Source organism: Manihot esculenta, chromosome 10, assembly GCF_001659605.2.
Source record: "Manihot esculenta cultivar AM560-2 chromosome 10, M.esculenta_v8, whole genome shotgun sequence".
Classification (NCBI taxonomy): Eukaryota; Viridiplantae; Streptophyta; class Magnoliopsida; order Malpighiales; family Euphorbiaceae; genus Manihot; species Manihot esculenta.
The window spans coordinates 22,312,298-22,334,086 of NC_035170.2; the positions used below are offsets into that span (position 1 = coordinate 22,312,298).

At 26.4% G+C, this 21,789-nt stretch overlaps 2 protein-coding genes and 1 pseudogene across 2 annotated transcripts; all 3 read left to right on the forward strand.

Annotated features, from left to right (window-relative positions):
* Positions 1–6,564: 6,564 nt before the first annotated feature.
* Positions 6,565–9,841, forward strand: LOC110624233 (tubulin alpha-2 chain). Its single transcript, XM_043961061.1, has 4 exons — positions 6,565–6,787; positions 7,220–7,454; positions 8,479–8,849; positions 9,023–9,841. The coding sequence occupies exons 1-4, from the start codon at positions 6,695–6,697 to the stop codon at positions 9,674–9,676; spliced, it is 1,353 nt and encodes a 450-aa protein (XP_043816996.1). The 5' UTR covers positions 6,565–6,694; the 3' UTR covers positions 9,677–9,841.
* A 1,052-nt stretch (positions 9,842–10,893) lies between these two features.
* Positions 10,894–12,348, forward strand: LOC110624234 (annotated as a pseudogene).
* Positions 12,349–18,593: 6,245 nt separating this feature from the next.
* LOC110624851 (tubulin alpha-2 chain) lies at positions 18,594–20,845 on the forward strand. Its single transcript, XM_021770251.1, has 4 exons — positions 18,594–18,848; positions 19,114–19,348; positions 19,441–19,811; positions 19,988–20,845. Exons 1-4 carry the CDS (start codon positions 18,756–18,758, stop codon positions 20,639–20,641), a joined length of 1,353 nt encoding a protein of 450 aa, XP_021625943.1. The 5' UTR covers positions 18,594–18,755; the 3' UTR covers positions 20,642–20,845.
* The last annotated feature ends 944 nt before the right edge of the window (positions 20,846–21,789 follow it).

Consider the following 21,789-nt stretch of genomic DNA (forward strand, 5'->3'; position numbering starts at 1 on the left):
TTTTGAAGTTATTTTTTCTATTATAATTATTTCTTTTAAATTGTTTTCTTCTGAAGGGTTTCTTGTCTATTTGTTTATTATATGTTTTTATTTTTGTAATTATATTTTTTATAAATCTTTTCTGTCTTAAAAGGTCTAAATCTCTTCTGTTTATGTTTCTTTATGGTGCCAAAACCGAATTGTTCACACCAATTTCCTAGTTCTTTTCTAGATTGTCTATTTTCTATTTTCAATTTCTGTTGTAATTTCATATCCCTACATAATCTTATTCCTGTTAAGTTGACACATGTTATTAAGTCTCCATATGTTAAATCATCGTATGATATATGACCAAATTTTTGTTCAATTGTTTCTTTTACTTTGGTTGCAAATAATCTTGGTAATCCTGTTAAGAACTTTTCCTTCCAATGGTATGCATTAGGATCTGCTAGAGCATAAACTCTTTTGAGAAAATTGTCTTTATACCATCTAAAATTTTCTAATTTTCTACATTTTAGGTTTTGTAGAATTTCACTGTTTCTTTCTGTATATAAATCTAAGTCTCCTATGAAATGTGATATAATATTATATACTAAATATGCTAGCGTAAAAGATTGTGGTTGTCCTGTTGCTGGGTCAATAACTGGTTCACCTGTGGTACTATCAATTCTTCTTGCTGTTAATATATTCGTTTTTATCTCATTACTTAATAATTTGTCCCACCAAGTTCTTAATTCTCCAGTAAATCCTAATATAATATTTTCTGCGGCGTCTCTTTCTGTGATGCCAACTCTTTGTTTGTAAATATTTCCTACGATGACCATTTCTTTGGTTATTTGTATTATTTCTGCTTCGGATAGATCATCTATGTTCCATTCGTAAATATTTTTTGCATTATATTGTTTTTGTTTTCTATCTAGGATTTTTAAATCATCTGGTTTATTATTTTGTCTTTCTATAGTATTGATAGGAACATTAATGTCTTGGTCAGAATCTGATGCTTCTAAGGGATTATATATAGTTTCATCATCTGAAGAAGAAGAAGTTTCATTATATTCAGTAAGAATAGTTATTTTTCCTTTATCTTTATTAGTTTTTGGTTCTTCTATTTTTATTCCTCCTGAAGCACTAGATGGACTTTGTTCATTTATTATTTTTTGTAATAATTTTGACATATCTCCTAATTCTGTTTTTGGATTTATTGTAACTGTATCAATTGGATTTTGTGATGGTGGTATCTTTTTTGTGAAAGGTTTATTCAGTTGTTTTTTTGCTGGATCTATATCATATGGTTTTGGATTACTATACCTTTGAGATAAATATATAGTATTTGGTTTAGGTGTTATAGGTGATGGTGCTTGTGGTGTTTCTATATGTTCTATATTTGTGATTTCTTCATGATTTCTATCTATTTTTTCTTCCATCCTATCTAATTGTTGTCCTATTATATGTAATGTTACATTAGTCCAATTATTTTGTAAATTAATATCTCTTATGTCATTACTCTGTATATTTTTAGTATCTACAATTGGTTGCATTCCATGAGATATTTGGTTCTTTTTGAAAAATACTCTATCTAGTGGTGGTCTTTCACATTCATGGGCTATATCACTAGGTCCACCATCATTATTTACTTTGTGCTATTTATGTATTTTCTTTTTTAATATATTTAATTTATTTTCATGAAAATATTTCAAATATGTAAAAAATGGTATGGTTTTTTCGACTTGTGTACAAAAAGCAAAGAATTGTTTTTTAATTAAACTTTGTTCTTTTCTGGAATAGGTTTGTAAAAATATGTCTCTTTTCCCCCGGTTTTTGTCAGACATATAGTCAGCTTGAATTTGGTCTCTGTCTAGTGTAAAGGTCTGGGTTAAGGTATTAATAGAAAAATTAATATCTTCATATGGTTGACTAAATTGGCCTTGTCTAAACACACCTTCTTGTATTTTGATACCTTGTGTTGTATGTTGATCAAATGTATCCTCTATTGGTTTAGTTCCAGAAGTTTCTCCTACAAAAGGTCCTTGGTAATGTGGAATAGGGGAGTCCTCAGAAATACTTGTATCTGTCTGTATATCTATGGTATGTCTTCTACGAGAAGATTCTAAGGAATGTCTAGATGGTTGATATATACTAGGAGTGGTTTGTCTAAAAGAATTAGATCTTTTAAATTTTAATTCTACTGTTCCATCATTATTTTGAATAATATAATCTATTTCTGTATTTTCTTTAGTAGGTAAACTTGGCATGGTTTTGACTGGATATTTTCATGTTTCTGGTAGATTGACATCTTTCCATTGTATCGCCTTTGGTATGTTTATATTAGCTTTGGTTTGATCAATTTCCCAAAAAATTGTTTCTCCTGTTTGTCTATTATGATCAATGGCATTAGGACATAATCCTGTGTTCATGATTTTATAATTTAGTCGATAAAATACTTCATAAATATGGGATCCTTTTAACATATTATAATTATGTGTTAATATATCTAATGTCAATATTTTCATTATATGAGTGTCAGTTAATGAAATTGTAAAATTGGGGAAACAGTTTGAATATATTGGTCCATTTGTTAAACTAGTTTCAAATAATCCTAGTAAAGAATCTTTGTAATTAAGATGTACACAGTCTCTTAATGCTACATGCATACTAGTATTTAATCCTTCTACTGTTAATGGTTTTATGGCAATTTGTACTAATCCTATATGCATGAATCTATATCCTTGATTAATATATTTTAATATAGTTTTACTTAATAGACTCATAGATTGATTTTCAGAATATAAAGGTACTACTTTTTCTTTTGTTTTAATCGCTCTGGCTGATTTAAAATCTAATATACCTGTTTTATATATTGTATCTATTGGTGTTTTGGGAGGTTTCCAATTTGTTAATTGTTGATTATTCCAAATACTTTCTCTAGATAAAATTGTTTTACTATTATCTGTATTAATATTTAAATTATTTATGAGTTCGTCATCTGGTTGTCTGGACCTAGAAGATCTAGTTCTTCTAAACATATTCATATTAAATCCTAGGGTTTTCACATACACTTCCTTCTCTACTCGCACTGCAGGTCTTACACTCTTCTGCCTGACTTATGGCTTTCGTGACACAGTTACAACCCTAAAACTTAATTTGAATAGTTTAGAATAGCTAGTTTCGCTCTGATACCATAATTTCGATCCCAGGTATGATTTAAATATTTTTATGATTTACAAATGATTTTGGTTTAAAAATTATTATTTCTTAATAATTGATCTAAGTAAGTTATAATGCAATTAAATAAATCTAACGTTACTAGAAATTGTTCAACTTCATGTCAGAGTTTAGCTTATAATTGTCTTTAGAAAAATATAAATAAAAAAAAATAATTCACTAAAAAACAAATAGAAATGTAATATTATAATTTCTCAAAGTATTTCACTTCCAGTTTAAAATATTAAAATTATAAAATAAAGATATTATATACTATAGTTGTTATATAAGTATTTATATACAAGAAATATAAATATAAAAACTGATATATATAAAGATAATAATAGAATTGATATGATATTAGAATAGGATACATTAATAGCAAAAAAATGTAAATTTTGATAACTTGGATATGAAAAATTAATTTTTAATTAAGAATATTAAAATATTAAAATAATTGTAATAATATTAAATTATTAAAGAACAAGTATAAATTTAGAAAATTAAAATTATAAAATAATAATTAAATTGATTATAATAATTTTAAGAACCTACTATCAACTATATATAAAATTTTTTAAAAATTTTAAAACTTCTTTTATGTCCATTTCAATAAAAAATATAAACTTCTTTTATGTAATTATAAAAGATTAATAATTTTAATTGTATAAAATTATCATATAATATAATAAATAGTTGCTTTATTTACAAGTGGATAATAATTTTTATTATCTCAATTTATTTAAATAATTAAATAAATATTTAAATTATGATATATATATTTATATATATATATATATAAATATTAAAAAGGGTAAAAAATTAAATTTATATCAGCACAAATTTATTTTTAATATGTTAAATTAAACTTTAAAATAATCAAAATAATTTATTTATTATTTTTATTATTTTCTATATATTTCTTTATCCTAAAAATTTTTAATATAATATTTTAGTTTATAAATATTAATTATTTTCAACATAATTTTATTTTGTTTTTATTTTTATAATTAATTTTTAAATGACATTATTATATTTTATTATAAATTATATTTTCATATATTTTATATTTTTTTTACCATAATAAATTTTATAACAATTTATTTTTTTATAGAGAGTAAAAATTAAAATTATTATATTTAAATATTTATTTGAAAAAACAAATAATAAATACTATTTATTTTAAGATTTACAAAAAGTTTAAATTAATTATGATTTTATGTTATTTTATATTAATATTAATATTTTGTTGATTATTTTTTTTATTTTTTATAATATTAATAATTATTTAAAAATTATTTCATATAAAAATATAATAAATATATAAAAATTTACTATTCCGTATTAACATTTTTAAAAGTAATGCTAAACGGGCAATATATTAAACAGATTTAAAAAAATTATTTTTTAATATTTCATAATTAATGTATTTAATAATATTATTTTTAATGATAATTTTAAAATGCTAAATAATAAATATATTAAATAAATTTAAAAAAATGATTGATAATAATTTTAGTTAAAATAAAATTAAAATAAATTATTATTATAAAATTATTGATAAAAATTAAAAAAATAATATAATAATATAATTAATAATTTTTAAATATATTTAATAGTAAAAAGGAATAAATTAATAATTTTATAAATTTTCAACTATATAAATAACGGTACATGTATTTAATTAGATATTAAAAAAAATAAAATTTAATTAATAAAAAATATAAATATAAAATATCATTGCAATAAAAATAAAATAAAATATAAAATTTTTTTATTATTAATTTTAAATTTTATTAATAGAACATGATTATATAATATTGATGTGATAATTGTATTAATTTTTTAATCACACAAATAATGATAAATTATAATTAAAAAATTTTAATAATTTAGTTTTAATTATAAAAAATATAAAATATAATTACAATAAAATAAAAATTACAGATTTTTTAATTATTAACTCTATAATCAACCAACTAAATTAGTTAAATAAAATAATAAAAAATATTTAATAATTAAATAATATGTAATTGTATTAAAATTATATAATATATAAAATATATTATTAAAATTATAATATTATTAAAAAATATATACATAAATTGATTTTTCAATATAATTCTTAATAAAAAATCAAAATTAAATAGCTCAATAAAATTAATTCAATACAATTAAATTTTTATTTTATTAATTTATTTTAATTTCAATTCAATTTAATATTATTTTTCAATTCTATTTGAAATTTAAAAAACAGTGCACAGCCTCAAAGCAGTAATGCCAAATAAACTCTTATCGTTTATTAAAATAACCTTAGGCCTAACAACGCATTGGTATTAACACTCTTTCTACCACTTGTCAGTCGTCTTTTTATGATTTCTCTCTACTCACTTTTTCTCTCTCTCTCCTTTACATTTGAAAAATTAAAATTAATGATAAACTTAATTTTAATGTATTTAATGATAAATTAAATTAAAAATTAAAAATTTTTCATATTATAAATACTAAATAATAATAAATTTAATAAAAAATTAATTAATAGAATTTTTAAATTTTAAATTTATTTTAATAAATTTTTTAAAATTAAAAGATTAACTAACCACATGGATTAAATGTTATTTTTCTTTTATTATTGTAGATCAATTTATAACATTTGCAATTTCTATAAAATTTCTTATATAATTTTAAATAGGCTCTCTTTTTTTTTAAACTTAAATTCACTATATTAAATTCTATATACCTTTTTATTTCTCCAATTTTTTAATTAAATTCAAGCCATTTTTTATTAAATTTTATTAAGATTATTATTTTGTGTTTTGATTAAAAAGTCCTTTAGAAAAATTAAAATATTTTTATAAATATAATTTCACATAAATAAGTTTTTTTTTTAAATTTTATCCAAGTTTTTGGTATAAACTGTCCCTCTCAAACCATTTCACTACGAATTATCTTTTAAACCGTTTTAAATTGAGGTCGAACCAAAATCAATGATTCCCAAACCGTCTTCCAAACCAATGGCCGTACAAGAGACGGGAGGCCGGGACCCCTCTTGCAAGTAAGCCAGACATTGGCTACCTACTCGGTGGAAGGAATACGGAGAAAATGGATAAGAGAAGCACAAAAAATTAAAACGCAGAAAGAACTATAATACATCTGTTCCCAAACAGACCGGACAGCGGTCACTTTCTCAACCAAGCAGTCTCCGTCTGCTGCTCATAGCTGGCCACGAGCGGCAAAATTTAATCCTAACCATGGTTAATTTACTAACCAATCAAACCTTAACACATCACCACCTCTTCATGTGAATTTCCCAACCCCAGTTAAATCAACCAAATATCTCAACATCAGCTTATCGATCTCTAACTATATATACCCCATATCAGCGAAACCCTCGCCTCCATCCCTAGGGTTGAACCAGAAGGCGTCTTCATAAACGCCTTCGTCGCATAGTTTTTCAATCTTTTGTCTTCTTATTTCCTTTCGTTCTGTCTTTTTGTGAAATCAATCAGCGAAAATGAGAGAGTGCATTTCAATTCATATTGGTCAAGCCGGTATCCAGGTCGGCAATGCCTGCTGGGAGCTGTATTGCCTCGAGCATGGCATCCAGGTACCTCTCTTTGTTCTATTGAATTGTTGGATCTGCGTTCCTATAGCATCATTTCGTTTTATTTTGATTTAGATCTGCATTCGTTTGGGGATTTTCTCTAGTTCATTTGCGCATTGTTGTAGTAGATTTGTGTTTAGTAGATCTCAATTTTTATAATGTATGTCCAATATTTATTTTTTGCTGCATCAGATATAAATTTGATTCGGATTCTTCCCTCGTGTTTGGCTTTTCAGCAATCATTTGTTCAGTTCTGTTAGATCTGTGTGTATTTAATTTTTTTGCCTTTCGGTTGTGACTCAGATCTGTGAGTTTGATTCTTATTCTTGATTATGAATGTTGTTCTTGCTTTAGATCTGCTTTTTTCGATTAGTGTGTGTAGATCTGTGATTAGTGAGTTATTGATTTGTTATTGACTTATGTTTTTTTGTACAGCCTGATGGCCAGATGCCAAGTGACAAGACCGTTGGTGGTGGTGACGATGCTTTCAACACCTTTTTCAGTGAAACTGGTGCAGGGAAGCACGTTCCTCGCGCTGTCTTTGTAGATCTTGAACCCACTGTCATTGATGAAGTCAGGACCGGAACTTACCGCCAGCTCTTCCACCCAGAGCAGCTCATAAGTGGCAAGGAAGATGCTGCCAATAACTTTGCCCGTGGCCATTATACCAGTAAGTATATGATTTGAGCTAAGTATATGATTTGAGCTTCTAGCATCTGTGTTAAATATGAATAGCGACTTTGGCGTTTTAAGGCCATCTCCAACTCTATACACCATCTCTATTTTGATGTTTTGCACTAACAAAAAAGAATATTCTATATATATTCTTCTCTCTATTTAATATTATATTATTTATTTTATTTTAATTTTATTTATATATTTTACTCAAAAACTTTATATAATTTTATATGTTCACTGTAAATATTTATATATTTTATATTTTTATTCAATATTTAAATATTTAATTATTTTATAAATAAACAAAAAAATATATTAATTATAAAAATTTATTAATTAAATAATAATTATAAATAAATTAATTTATTATAAATATTATTTATAATTGTGTATATATTAATTTAAATTAAATTTTAATAATTATAAAAATATAAATTTTTTTTTAATTTATAATATAATTTAAAATTTATATCTTTTTCCATTTTTTTAATTATAATATAATTCAAAATTTATATATATTTTTAATTAAATTTAATTTTCTTTTACTCTTATAATTTATTATATTTTTAATTTATTTTATATTTTTATAAGTATTAAAATTTATTTTAAATTAATATATTCACAATTATAAATAATATTTATAATAAATTAATTTATTTATAATTATTATTTAATTAATAAATTTTTATAATTAATATGTTTTTTTGTTTATTTATAAAATAATTAAATATTTAAATATTGAATGAAAATATAAAATATATAAATATTTAGAGTGAATATATAAAATTATATAAATTTTTTGAGTAAAATATATAAATAAAATTAAAGTAAAATAAATAATATAATATTAAAAAGAGAGAAGAATATAAATAAAATATTCTTTTTGGTGTTAAAATTGATGTAGAAGGTTGAGATAATATTGCACCATTTTAATGCAAAGCATCAAAATAGTGCAAAAAATGGTGTATAGGGTTGGAAATGACCTAATTATTGCATATTTTGCTGTTTGTTTTCAGTTGGCAAGGAAATTGTTGATCTCTGCCTGGACCGCATCAGAAAGCTTGCTGATAACTGCACTGGTCTCCAAGGATTCCTTGTATTCAATGCTGTCGGTGGTGGTACTGGATCTGGTCTTGGATCCCTCCTCTTGGAGCGTTTGTCTGTTGATTATGGAAAGAAATCCAAGTTGGGTTTCACTGTCTACCCATCTCCCCAGGTCTCCACATCTGTTGTTGAGCCGTACAACAGTGTCCTTTCAACTCACTCCCTCTTGGAACACACTGACGTTGCTGTGCTTCTTGACAATGAGGCCATCTATGATATCTGCAGGCGCTCCCTTGACATTGAGCGACCCACCTACACCAATCTTAACAGGCTTGTGTCTCAGGTGAATACTTGTATCTTTGTAGTTTCACTAGGTGCCTTGGACGGAAATTTTGATATAGACGGTTAAATGCTAAATTCCAAGTTTAATAATTAATTAATCTGGTATATTCTTTATCTTTTGGCATTGACTATATGAATATTTCCGTTTTAACACTCATTGTTCTGACAATCCAGGTGATCTCTTCCTTGACTGCATCTCTGAGGTTTGATGGTGCTCTGAACGTGGATGTGACTGAATTCCAGACCAACTTGGTCCCATACCCCAGAATTCACTTCATGCTTTCCTCCTATGCACCAGTTATCTCTGCTGAGAAGGCTTACCATGAACAACTCTCTGTTGCTGAAATCACAAACAGTGCTTTTGAGCCCTCTTCTATGATGGCCAAGTGTGATCCTCGTCATGGTAAATACATGGCCTGCTGCTTGATGTACCGTGGTGATGTTGTGCCCAAGGATGTGAATGCTGCAGTTGCCACTATTAAGACCAAGCGCACCATTCAGTTTGTTGACTGGTGCCCAACTGGATTCAAGTGCGGTATCAACTACCAGCCACCCACTGTTGTTCCTGGCGGTGACCTTGCCAAGGTTCAGAGGGCTGTGTGCATGATCTCCAACTCGACCAGTGTTGCTGAGGTGTTCTCAAGAATTGACCACAAGTTTGACCTCATGTATGCTAAGCGTGCTTTTGTGCACTGGTATGTGGGTGAGGGTATGGAGGAAGGAGAGTTCTCTGAGGCACGTGAGGATCTTGCTGCCCTTGAAAAGGATTATGAAGAGGTTGGTGCTGAATCAGCTGAGGGTGATGACGGTGAAGATGAAGAATATTAACAAGTTACTGTGGTGCTTTATCTCTCTATTTTGGCTTGTTTAATGTTCTGAATGCATGCAATTATTTGAAGCTGTCTTGCTTCAAGGATGCTTAAAATAGGGTTACTCTCTTTTGAATGGTGCTATTTCTCTGGTAATGAATGCTATTGATGATTAGTTATACAATTAGGGGGTGCATTTCTTACTCTTTTTGTCCAAAGCATTTCTTACTTCGCTTTCGTTAATTCTGCCATTTGAATTTTATCGCAAGTCGGTGGCGTTGATTCCTGCCTCTTATACAAGTAGTCAAGATTCCTTGGATACTGACCTTCGCTATTGGTTCTTTTCTCATTCGCCAAAATTGGAGTGCTGTTTGAGAAATAGTTGAAAGCCTGGTAGTTGTGGGAAATCTGACAAATTATCAACTAACACATGCTTTATCAGTAACTTATTCTCTCAATTTTATCATTTTTGTTATTTTTAACTTTTTTAAAATTATTGACTATCTTCCTCTCTTAATTTTTTTGAAAAATTATTGACTATCTTTCTCTTTTAAATTATAATAATATATAAATTAATTATTGTAATTTTATTTAATTTTTTATTTTTAAAAGATTTTTAAAAATATTTTTTAATGTTTAATAAAATTTAATCTATTTAATATGGATATAATTAAAAAATATTTAATATATAAAAAAATAAATAAAAATTATGATAAAAAAATCATATCAGATTATAAGTTATTTAATTATTTTGGAATATTTATACTAAAAATAAATTGTCCTAAGTGCGAAGAGTGGCTTTCAAAAAAAGTCCTTATATTAAAAAATTTTAATTTAATTGATTAATTATTTTAATTTTTAATTAAATTTAAATTGATTGAAAAATATATTACAACTACTTTGCTAAAACGTTAGCAACACTTCGTAAAAACATCTATAGAATTTAATTAAATTTTATATTTTATATGTTTAGTTTAATAAAAATAAAAAATTAATTTTAAAAATTTAAGGGTAAACTGTAATTTAGTCCCTCTGGTTTAGTGAAATGTAACATTTTGTCCCTCTGTTTTAAAAAATCTTCAATTTAGTCACTGTGATTTTTAAAAACTATGACATTAGTCCCTCCCGTTAGATTTTCAGTTAAATCACCGTTAATTTTAGTTAAAAAGACTAAAATACCCATTCTCTCTCCTTCCTCTTCCTCCTCTTCTTCTTCTCCTTCCCGATCTCCTTCTCCTTCTACTTCTTCTTCTCCTTCTCGATCTCCTTCTTATTCTTCTTCTCCTATCAAAAAGATGAAGCAAGAACAGAACCCCGAGGTGAAGATGGTGGAGTGGTTGAAAATCTTTAATCTTTCTTGTTTTTGTTGGTTTCTCTCTCTTGTTCTTGCTTATTTGCAAAGGAAGCTGTGCTGGGTTGAGTTTTAAGATAAGAATCAGTTTAGAGAGAGAGAGAAAGAGAGAGGTTTGGGGATTTGAAGCGTTAGATTTGTCACAAAATGCATTCACTGGTAGCTTACCTCCAAGCCTGTTTCAGCTTCAGAACCTGACAAAACTTCTCTTAATTGCTAACGACATTTTCTGTTCGATTCCTCCTGAGGTGGGAAACTGTGTCTCTCTTATTCGTCTTCGGCTTGTTAATAACAGAATCAGTGGAGAAATTCCAAAAGAAATCGGGCTCTTGAAAAACCTCAGTTTCCTCGACTTGTCTGAAAACCATATTGGTGGAACGCTGCTAGCAGAAATTGGCAATCGCAATGAGCTGCAGATGCTGAACTTAAGCAACAATACCCTTCGAGGCACTCTGCCTAGCTCTTTATCTTCTTTGAATTTGAGTTGGAATGCACTCACCGGGACGATTCCACCCCAGATTTATGCTCTAAACAAATTATCCATTCTTGATCTCTCACACAATGAACTGGAAGGAGATCTGATGGCACTTGTAGGACTCGAAAATCTTGTTTCTCTAAACATCTCTCACAATAATTTCACAGGCTATCTTCCTGACAACAAGCTTTTCCAACAGTTATCAGAAACAGAAATGTCAGGAAACCAGGGACTGTGTTCTAAGGGTCGAGACTCATGTTTCCTTAGAAAAGCCACATCGATGAGCATGTCAAATAACAGTAAATTGAAGAGATCACATAGACTTAAACTTGTCATTGCATTGCTTATCACCTTAACTATAGCAATGGTAATTTTTGGAGCAATTGCAGTTTTCAGAGCTCGGAAACTAATGAGAGATGATTGCGAATCCGAGATGGGAGGGGATTCATGGCCTTGGCACTTCACCCCATTTCAGAAGCTAAATTTTTCAGTAGAACAAGTTCTGAAATGCCTAGTGGAAGCCAATGTAATTGGGAAGGGATGTTCAGGAATAGTGTATCGTGCATAACTAGAAAATGGAGAAGTCATTGCAGTTAAGAAGCTGTGGCCAACAACAATGGCTACAGAGAAAGACTCTCAAAATGACAAGTTAGACATTAGGGGAGTTCGGGATTCCTTCTCCACTGAAGTAAAAACCCTAGGTTCTATCCGACACAAGAACATTGTCAGATTCTTGGGTTGCTGTTGGAATCGAAACACAAGATTGCTTATGTACAATTATATGCCAAATGGAAGCCTAGGCAGTCTCCTCCATGAAAGAAGTGGAGGTTGCTTGGAATGGGAAGAAGAAGATCGGGAAGAATAATGGGTATTTTAGTCTTTTTAACTAAAATTAACGGTGATTTAACTGAAAATCTAACGGGAGGGACTAATGTCATAGTTTTTAAAAATCACAGTGACTAAATTGAAGATTTTTTAAAACAGAGGGACAAAATGTTACATTTCACTAAACCAGAGGGACTAAATTACAGTTTACCCAAAATTTAAATACATGAAATTAGTTATAACTAAAATTAATTCTTATTAAATCTGATAAAATTTAAAATAAATTTCATAATTATTATACAATAATATTTTTTGACTAATCATACTAAATAATTTTCACTCAATAATTTATCTAGATAAAAATTATAAAACTATTCTATTCATTTACTATTATTATATCTAGACAATTGTATAATATATTTTATTTTTTAATTTTATAATATTTAAATTTATTTTCTATTATCGGTAATACTATTTATTTTAGTACGTAAATCTTCAATTTATGAAAGTTTATTTTAAATTTATTAATATATTTTTATTAATTGTTATAAATGTATTAAATATAAAATTTTTGATAGTGATATAATTGAAAATGAACTGAATTAACTGGTCCATCCTAAAATAGAAAGAGTGAGTTAATTGATGTTTAGGTTCGTTCTATTTTAAATTTTGTATATATTTGCTTTTATATTATAAAAATGTAAATTAATTATTAAATTTTTTATAAATTTAATTAATATCAATCAATAAATAAAAACATCTTGAAAATTTGTTGAATTATATTTTTAAACGATAATTTTATTATATAAAAGATTTGATCCATTTAGAAAAAATAAATTTTTGAAAATCTTGTCACGTGATAATCGTTCATTAACTTATTTTAATGATTATGTATTATAAAGTAATTTTTTTATTTTAAATTTAATTAAATTTTGAAATGTAAATTTTATCTTATAAAATAATAAAATTGAATTCAACATAGTTTTATAAAATAGAATTTAACCACTCACTAAGTTAGCAAAAGAAATTTGTCCCTAAAACTTTCTAGCAATAAAAAATTATTTTATATATTAAATCAATATATATTTTGTTTTATAATTACATGATAAATAGGTAAATAAATTTGCTTCAAAAAAAAGGTAAATAAATAAAAATAGTATTATTTTACTTTTGATCAGTTAATAGAGTTAAGTCCCAAAATAAAATTAAAATGGCCACTGACACCCTTTAAAAATAATAGTTTTAAAAAAATTATAAAACCATTAGAATATCTTTAAAATTTAATAAGTTTTAAAATTCAAATTTGTTTTAAAATACATAAAAAAATTCCTTTATTTCAACCAAACACAAAAAAAAAAATTAATTAAAATTAAAAAAAAAATTCAATAAAATCAAACCAAATAATGAACCAACTATAAATGTTTGCTATCATAATAGTGGATTATGGATAATAGTATATAATTAAGTTTTGAAAAAACATTCAAATGAGCCAATTTTTAAAATTTTAAATATTTAAAATCAAATTGAATTAGAGAATAAATTAATTTGAACTAAATTGATTTTATTTTAATTGATTTTTGTGGGTGGGAGTTTTTTAATTGAAATTTTTATATTTTATTTTTAATATTTAAAATTTTAATTGAAATATTTTTATTTTAATTAAAATATAAATTAATCGGTCGGAATTTATCAAATTTTTTTCGATTAAAATTAAATTAAATCAAAATAATTATATTTTTCAAAATTTTTATTTAAAATCAAACCAAACCACAATTAATATAAAATTGAATTAAAATTTTAAATTAATTCATTTGAATCAAATATTGTTTGGAGAGAGAAGAATAAAGAGTTGTTAATTTTATTATTGGTTGAAAAACTGGGGGCAGTCTGATTTTCTTTGTCTCGGGCAAAGAATGGATGCAAGCGTTATTGTGTTCCTCAATTACTTTCTTTGAATGGTTGGATTAGGCTTCCTAAATCTTCTTTTGTATTTCCTTTTATTTTTTAATATTAATTTTCTTTAGATACTTTTTATTTTAAAATTTTATTTTATTAATAAAATTAATTTAAATAATAATATTATCAACTATAAATTAATTAAAAATTATTATAAATAAATAAAAGATCTAAAGGCATTATTGATAATATTAATATTTTCCTCTTTTTTTCATTTTTATATATACTATAGATTAAATATATATAAATATATAAATAATTATTATATTAAAAGATATTATTTAACTAATATAATTTTCTTTTACAATAAAATAAAATATATACTTACACTATATTATATCATTAAATAGTAAATTAATAATTTTTTTAAAATTATTTTTTAATAAAATTTAATTAATTACATATATAATGATTAGTTTAACTTAAATTAATTTAAAAAATAAATATTACTTAAGAATAAAACGTAAATAATAAAAGAGTTAGGAGTATTATCAGAAATCCTAATATTTTCCTCTCTTTCCACTTTAGTATTTCCACATAGACTTATTCATTTATTTGAGGCAATTGGAGGAGTAGACATGAAGAAAGGCATTGATTGTTGACAATATCTTATTACGCAAATTGGTTATGCAATCCATAATGTGGGCCATGCAAGAGATATCACTACTCACCTAATTATTTTTGTGATCATGTGAGTTGTTGCTTCATCATTGTTACTTCAACCGGCCGAGTACTGTTGGATTTAAATTGAAAATACTGATCAAATTAAATTAATTTTAAAATTTAATTTAATTTTTTATTTAATTCAATTCGATTCGATTTTTAATTTTAAAAGTTTTAATTATTTCAGTTCAGTTTTATTAAAAAAATCAAACCGAACCGATTAGTGATAATAATATATTATTTTTAATAATATAGAGAAATTAAATTATATTAAAAGTAAAATATTTTAATTAAATTTTAAAAAATTAAAAATAAAATGTAAAATATAAAAAATTTATTAAAAATCGAAATTGATTAAACTGAATCGAATCGAATCAGATCGGTTCGGATCGATTTGATTTCTAACCAAAATTGATTCGGTTCGATTTTAATAAATACTAAAATTTTTATTTGATTCGGTTCGGTTTTAAATCAAACCGACCGAATACTCAGCCCTATTCATGACCACTAAGATATTTGTGCTACTCGAAACCGTTGGATATAAATTCAGATTATATTATATAAAAATTATTATCATGAAAAATTACTCAGTTTTACGGTAACAGTTAATTTATCACGATTCTCTTTTTTATCCGAGTATGGGAACCACATTGTAATTTGTAATAAGAGTTAAAATTTGAATTAGAGTTGAGTGAAAAAAAAGTCTGTTTAGTATTTATTTTTTTTAATAAGGTAGTTAGAAAACATTATTATTTTAATTGAAAATATTTTTCATACAATTTAATAATAAAAATATTAAAATAATTTATTTTAAATTATGATCTTGTTTGATTGGGTAATTTAACTAAATAATTTAAAATTTATATAAAATATTAAAATTATATTTATTTGATTGATATTTTTATTTAAACTTTCTAAAAATCAAAACTTTTTATATTATTGCGAGCAATATTCAGTCTAAATAGGAAAAATCGATCAAATAGAATTAATTTAAAAATTTATTTTAGTATTTTTTAAAGCTTCGATTTAAACTTTTAAAATTTTTGATTATATCGATTCGGTTGGATTTTAATAAAAAAAATCAATAAAATTAAATTGAATCGATTAGTGAGTAATAATATATTATTTTTAATAATATAAAGAGATTAAATCATAATCAAAGTTGAAATATTTTAATTAAATTGAAGGATATTAAAAATAAAATGTAAAAAATAAAATAGTTAAATCGAACAGAATTAAGCCGAATAAGATTGGTTCGATTTAAATTGATTTTTATTCAAAATTAATTTAATTTTTATAAATATTAAAATTTTAATTTTAATTTTAATTTATTTAATTTTGAATCCAACTAATTGAATGTTGGCTCCTACTTAACGAATGAACTTACTTTCTCTAATGGAACTAAGTTATTTCATTAGAGATGAATTTCTCAAAAAATAATCTATTTAAATAAAAAAAAACTCATATATTTATATATTTTCTTATGATATTTAGATAATGCTATTTAAAGAAAAACCATTATTTTATCTCTAACTTTAATAGAAAACAAAAGAAAAAGAAAAAAAAGCATTAGGCCGAGCTAGTAATGAATAATTTAATTAATTAAATTAAAAAAATTGATTATTTAATCTTCATATAATGAAAATTTTCATCAATTAATTATTTTATTATATATTTTTTAAAAATATACTAATTAGTTCGTTCATCAATTTTATTTCTTAAATATTATAAAAAAATTAAAATACTTCTTAAAATGAATTAATTAGTAAATTTTTTAAAATTTTAAAAAATAATTAATGAGTTTTTTATAAAATTACTAAATAATAAAATAATTAATGATTAATCAAGAGAAACTAATTAAAATTTTCTTATTATTTATCAATTATCAATAGAAATTAATGAGTTTAAATATTTTTTTGAAAAATATATAAACCAATCATCTTCAGATGACCCCATAATCAGTTTCTATCTCTCTATCATTTGCTTTTGCAGCCTGGTGATTGCTTTTTAAGAAAGAAAGGAATAAATTAATAAAGGGGTTAAATTAAATATTACTCTACCTATTCTCTAATTTTTATTTATTTTATTTTTATATATATTTAAAAATTATTTTTTTAATTTTTTAATTATACTTATTTTAAAAATATTATAATTTATTAAATATTAAAAAAATAATTAATGAGAAATTATTTTAAAAATAAAATAAAATTAAATAGAGTTAAACTTTCTTCGTCTCATTATTTTTATTATATTTTTCTTTTTAAGTATCTCAAAATTATTATCCTTTTTTTTACTATAATAACATAATATTGAAATTAATTATTATAATTCTATTTAATTTTTAAATTATTTTAAATATCTCTTAATATTTAATATATTTAATATAAATATAATTAAAAAATTAATATAAAAATTATATTTTTTAATATATATAAAAAAATAAAATAAATAAAAATTATAAGATGAAGAGAGCAATAGTTTATTTATATATTATTATAATATAAAAAATAGATAATAATTAAAAATAATAATAAAAATTATGGAATAAAATATTTTATTAATTAAAGTTAAAATGTTAAGAGAGGATATTGTGCAAAATTAAAATGAAAGAAAATTTTCTTCTCAATGTTTTTGATCAGAAGAAAATTAAAACGTGTAATTTCAATTCAATTATAAATTGTCAAGTTTAAAATAAATGTCCAGAATGAAAATAATTATATATCCATAAAAAAAGCATACACAACTTTCAAGTTCAACGGCTCTAATTGTCTCTCTTTTACAGTAATTATAATATAATAATTATAAATTATTAAAATTAAAGTATATAAATAATTTAAATAAAAGAGATTTATTATTTATTTTTTTAAATATTATTATTATTAATATATTAATTTCTATATTTTTAAAAAATTATTAAATATTTTTATTTTTTCACCGTTAATAAAATAATTTTTTTATTATTTTTTTAAAAAATAAATAAAAAATAAAAGAAAAAATTTTTAAATTCTAATTTATTTTTAAATATATACCTTATTTAATTTATGAATTTTACCATCATCAATAAATTAATATATATACTTTAAAAAATATATTAAAATATTTTTTTATCAATAAAATATAGTTTTTCTTTTTTTAAAAAAAATTAATTTTTTACTATATTTTTAAAATAATAAAAATAAATAAAAAATTATTTTATAATAAAAAATAAAAATATTTTAATAAATTTATCAAAAAATTAAAATAATAAACGTTCTCTTATTAATAATGATAAAATTAAATAATAAATTTATTTTTAAATAAATACAATATCTATATCTATTTTTTATTTAAATAAAAAGCAAGCCGACATTCTCGATCTTATCCAAACAAGGAATAAGGTTTAAAAAAAAAGAGATCAGGGAAGGATAAAGCGTTATAACGCAGTAAGAACTGTAGTAATCCTGTCCCCAAACAGTTATTTTATAACGGTCATTTTCTCATCCAAGCAACCTTTTGTATTATCCTCTTAGCTGGCCACGAGCGGCAAAATTTTAAAATTTCAAAATAAAAATAATAGAAAAACCTAACCATAGTTAATTTTGGAAGCCAATCATACAACAACACGTCATCACTCCATGACGTACCTTACCCACCCACAGGTTAAATCCACCAAATATCTCAACCTCCGTTCATCGTTTAAACCATAAATACCCCATCTCAGCGAAACCCTCGCCTCCATCCTTAGGGTTGAATCAGAAGGCGTCTTCATAAACGCCTTCGTTTCTTAGCTTTTCTAATCTCTTCTTCTAGTTTGCTTTGTTTCTGCTTTTGTGAAATCAATCTACGAAAATGAGAGAGTGCATTTCGATTCACATTGGTCAGGCCGGTATCCAGGTCGGCAATGCCTGCTGGGAGCTGTACTGCCTCGAGCACGGTATCCAGGTATCTCTCTTTTTGTTCATTTGGATGTATCTCTCTTTTTGTTCATTTGGATGATTGGATCTGCTATTTCAGGTATATTTCTTTTAAATTTTTTGGATCTGTATTCATTTGGCTAGATCTGCGCGTTTGAGTCAGATCCGTGAGCTTAGATTCTCATTTTGATTATGAATGATGTTCTTGCTTCAGATCTGCTTACAAATAGTGTTTAGATATTGTTGAGTGAGTTTGTTCATCTGTTTTGAAAAATTTTGTTTTCTTTGTTCAGCCTGATGGCCAGATGCCAAGTGATAAGACAGTTGGCGGTGGTGATGATGCCTTCAACACCTTTTTCAGTGAAACTGGTGCAGGGAAGCACGTTCCTCGCGCTGTCTTTGTAGATCTTGAGCCCACTGTCATTGATGAAGTCAGGACCGGAACTTACCGCCAGCTCTTCCATCCAGAGCAGCTCATCAGTGGCAAGGAAGATGCTGCCAATAACTTTGCCCGTGGCCATTATACCAGTGAGTATATGTTTTGAGTTTCTAGCATGTTTTATTTATTGAAAACCGACTTAATCGTTCTAATTATTGTATTTTTCGTTATTTGTTTTCAGTTGGCAAGGAAATTGTTGATCTCTGCTTGGACCGCATCAGAAAGCTTGCTGACAACTGCACTGGCCTTCAGGGATTCCTTGTGTTCAATGCTGTCGGTGGTGGTACTGGATCTGGTCTTGGATCCCTCCTCCTTGAGCGTTTGTCTGTTGATTATGGAAAGAAATCCAAGTTGGGTTTCACTGTCTACCCATCTCCCCAGGTCTCCACATCTGTCGTTGAGCCGTACAACAGTGTCCTTTCAACTCACTCCCTCTTGGAACACACTGATGTTGCTGTCCTTCTCGACAATGAGGCCATCTACGATATCTGCAGGCGCTCCCTTGACATTGAGCGACCAACATACACCAATCTTAACAGACTCGTTTCTCAGGTGAATACCATCTTTATAGTTTTCACTAGGTGCCTTTGAAGGAGTGATTGATGATATATACGGTGAAATGCTAAATTTCAAAGATGGCTAATTAATTAATCTGATTTTTTATTGCTAAGCTTCAGCAATGATTTTTTGAATATTTCTGTTTTAAACTCATTGTTTTGACAACCCAGGTGATCTCCTCCTTGACTGCATCTCTGAGGTTTGATGGTGCTCTGAATGTGGATGTGACTGAATTCCAGACCAACTTGGTCCCATACCCCAGAATCCACTTCATGCTTTCCTCCTATGCACCAGTTATCTCTGCTGAGAAGGCTTACCATGAACAGCTGTCTGTTGCTGAAATCACCAACAGTGCCTTTGAGCCCTCTTCTATGATGGCCAAGTGTGATCCTCGTCATGGTAAATACATGGCCTGCTGCTTGATGTACCGTGGTGATGTTGTGCCCAAGGATGTGAATGCTGCAGTTGCCACTATTAAGACCAAGCGCACCATTCAGTTTGTTGACTGGTGTCCAACTGGATTCAAGTGCGGTATCAACTATCAGCCACCCACTGTTGTCCCAGGCGGTGACCTTGCCAAGGTTCAGAGGGCTGTGTGCATGATCTCCAACTCAACCAGTGTTGCTGAGGTGTTCTCAAGAATTGACCACAAGTTTGACCTCATGTATGCCAAGCGTGCTTTTGTGCACTGGTATGTGGGTGAGGGTATGGAGGAAGGAGAGTTCTCTGAGGCTCGTGAGGATCTTGCTGCCCTTGAAAAGGATTATGAAGAGGTTGGTGCTGAATCAGCTGAGGGCGATGATGGTGAAGATGAAGAATATTAAGAAGTTCCTGTGGTGCTTTATCTCTTTAGCATATGATGCGTGCTGCTTTTTTCCCCGTGTTTTGTTCATTTTGAGTGTATGCAATTATTTGAAGCTATCTTGCTTCAGGCATGCTTAATTCTGTGTTGAATTGTACTGTTGTCCGAGTATTGAATGCTATTTCTGTTTAGCCTTAAATTTAAATTTTAGATCAATATTTCCCAATTTCTATTCTCCATCACCATATGACTCATAATTCTTATATTCTCATCTCCATGGACTACTGGCTTGGGCTGCTATCAAGCTTGTAGAAAAAGAGCTGTAGAAAAAGAGCTCATTAGTTGGATTTTGCACGATAAGAGGAACCCTTGGGATGGCAAACCCGAAGAATAAGTTCATTGATTTAGTCCTTTCGTTCGGAGAGAACAGGTTCTTGAAACTGAAAAAATGTTCTTCAGCCCCGAGAGCTTAAGAATAACGAATGATGGAGAATCTCTGTTCAGTGGAAGCATTCTATTCCTCCAAGCAATAGCAATGATCAACCCACATTCTTTGCTTTTCCATTTATTTCCTAATCCAGTTTACCTATAACTAATTTATCACTCTATGTCAGTTTCTTGAACAGATTGTTTATTCTAGTTTTATATGTTCAGATTAAGCACAAAATAACATCCGAGCGCTACTAGAATGAGAAGTAGTCAGACAGTGTTCGGCTTGTGGTGATAGCCAGATACAAGAACTAGGGAATAAATTTTTAATACTTTCTAATGTTTTACATATTGTATTTTTGTTTACTGATTTTTAAATTCTTTTTACTGCAGATTTGCTTGTGATTAGGTCTAGAAGAACGCAGTTTGCTCGAAGTCAAGTAAGAAATGGGACTCTAAAATATGATAAAATTTTTGATAGCCCAAGTTAACTATTATTGCTTGCAAATTATCATTCAATTCCAATAAAATTCCTCGTAAATTAAGGGGGCTTGCAACCATGTTGCAAGTACTCTACCCAAATCCCAACATAAACAAATATAGCAAGTTGAATTCGGTTTTATTTATAGAAAAACTGAGTTAGATTTAGTATGTGTTTATAATGTAAAATGATAATAAAATCTATATGAAATCTAATACTTATATATCGTGAGTCCATATAGACTTGCTCTAAATAAATTA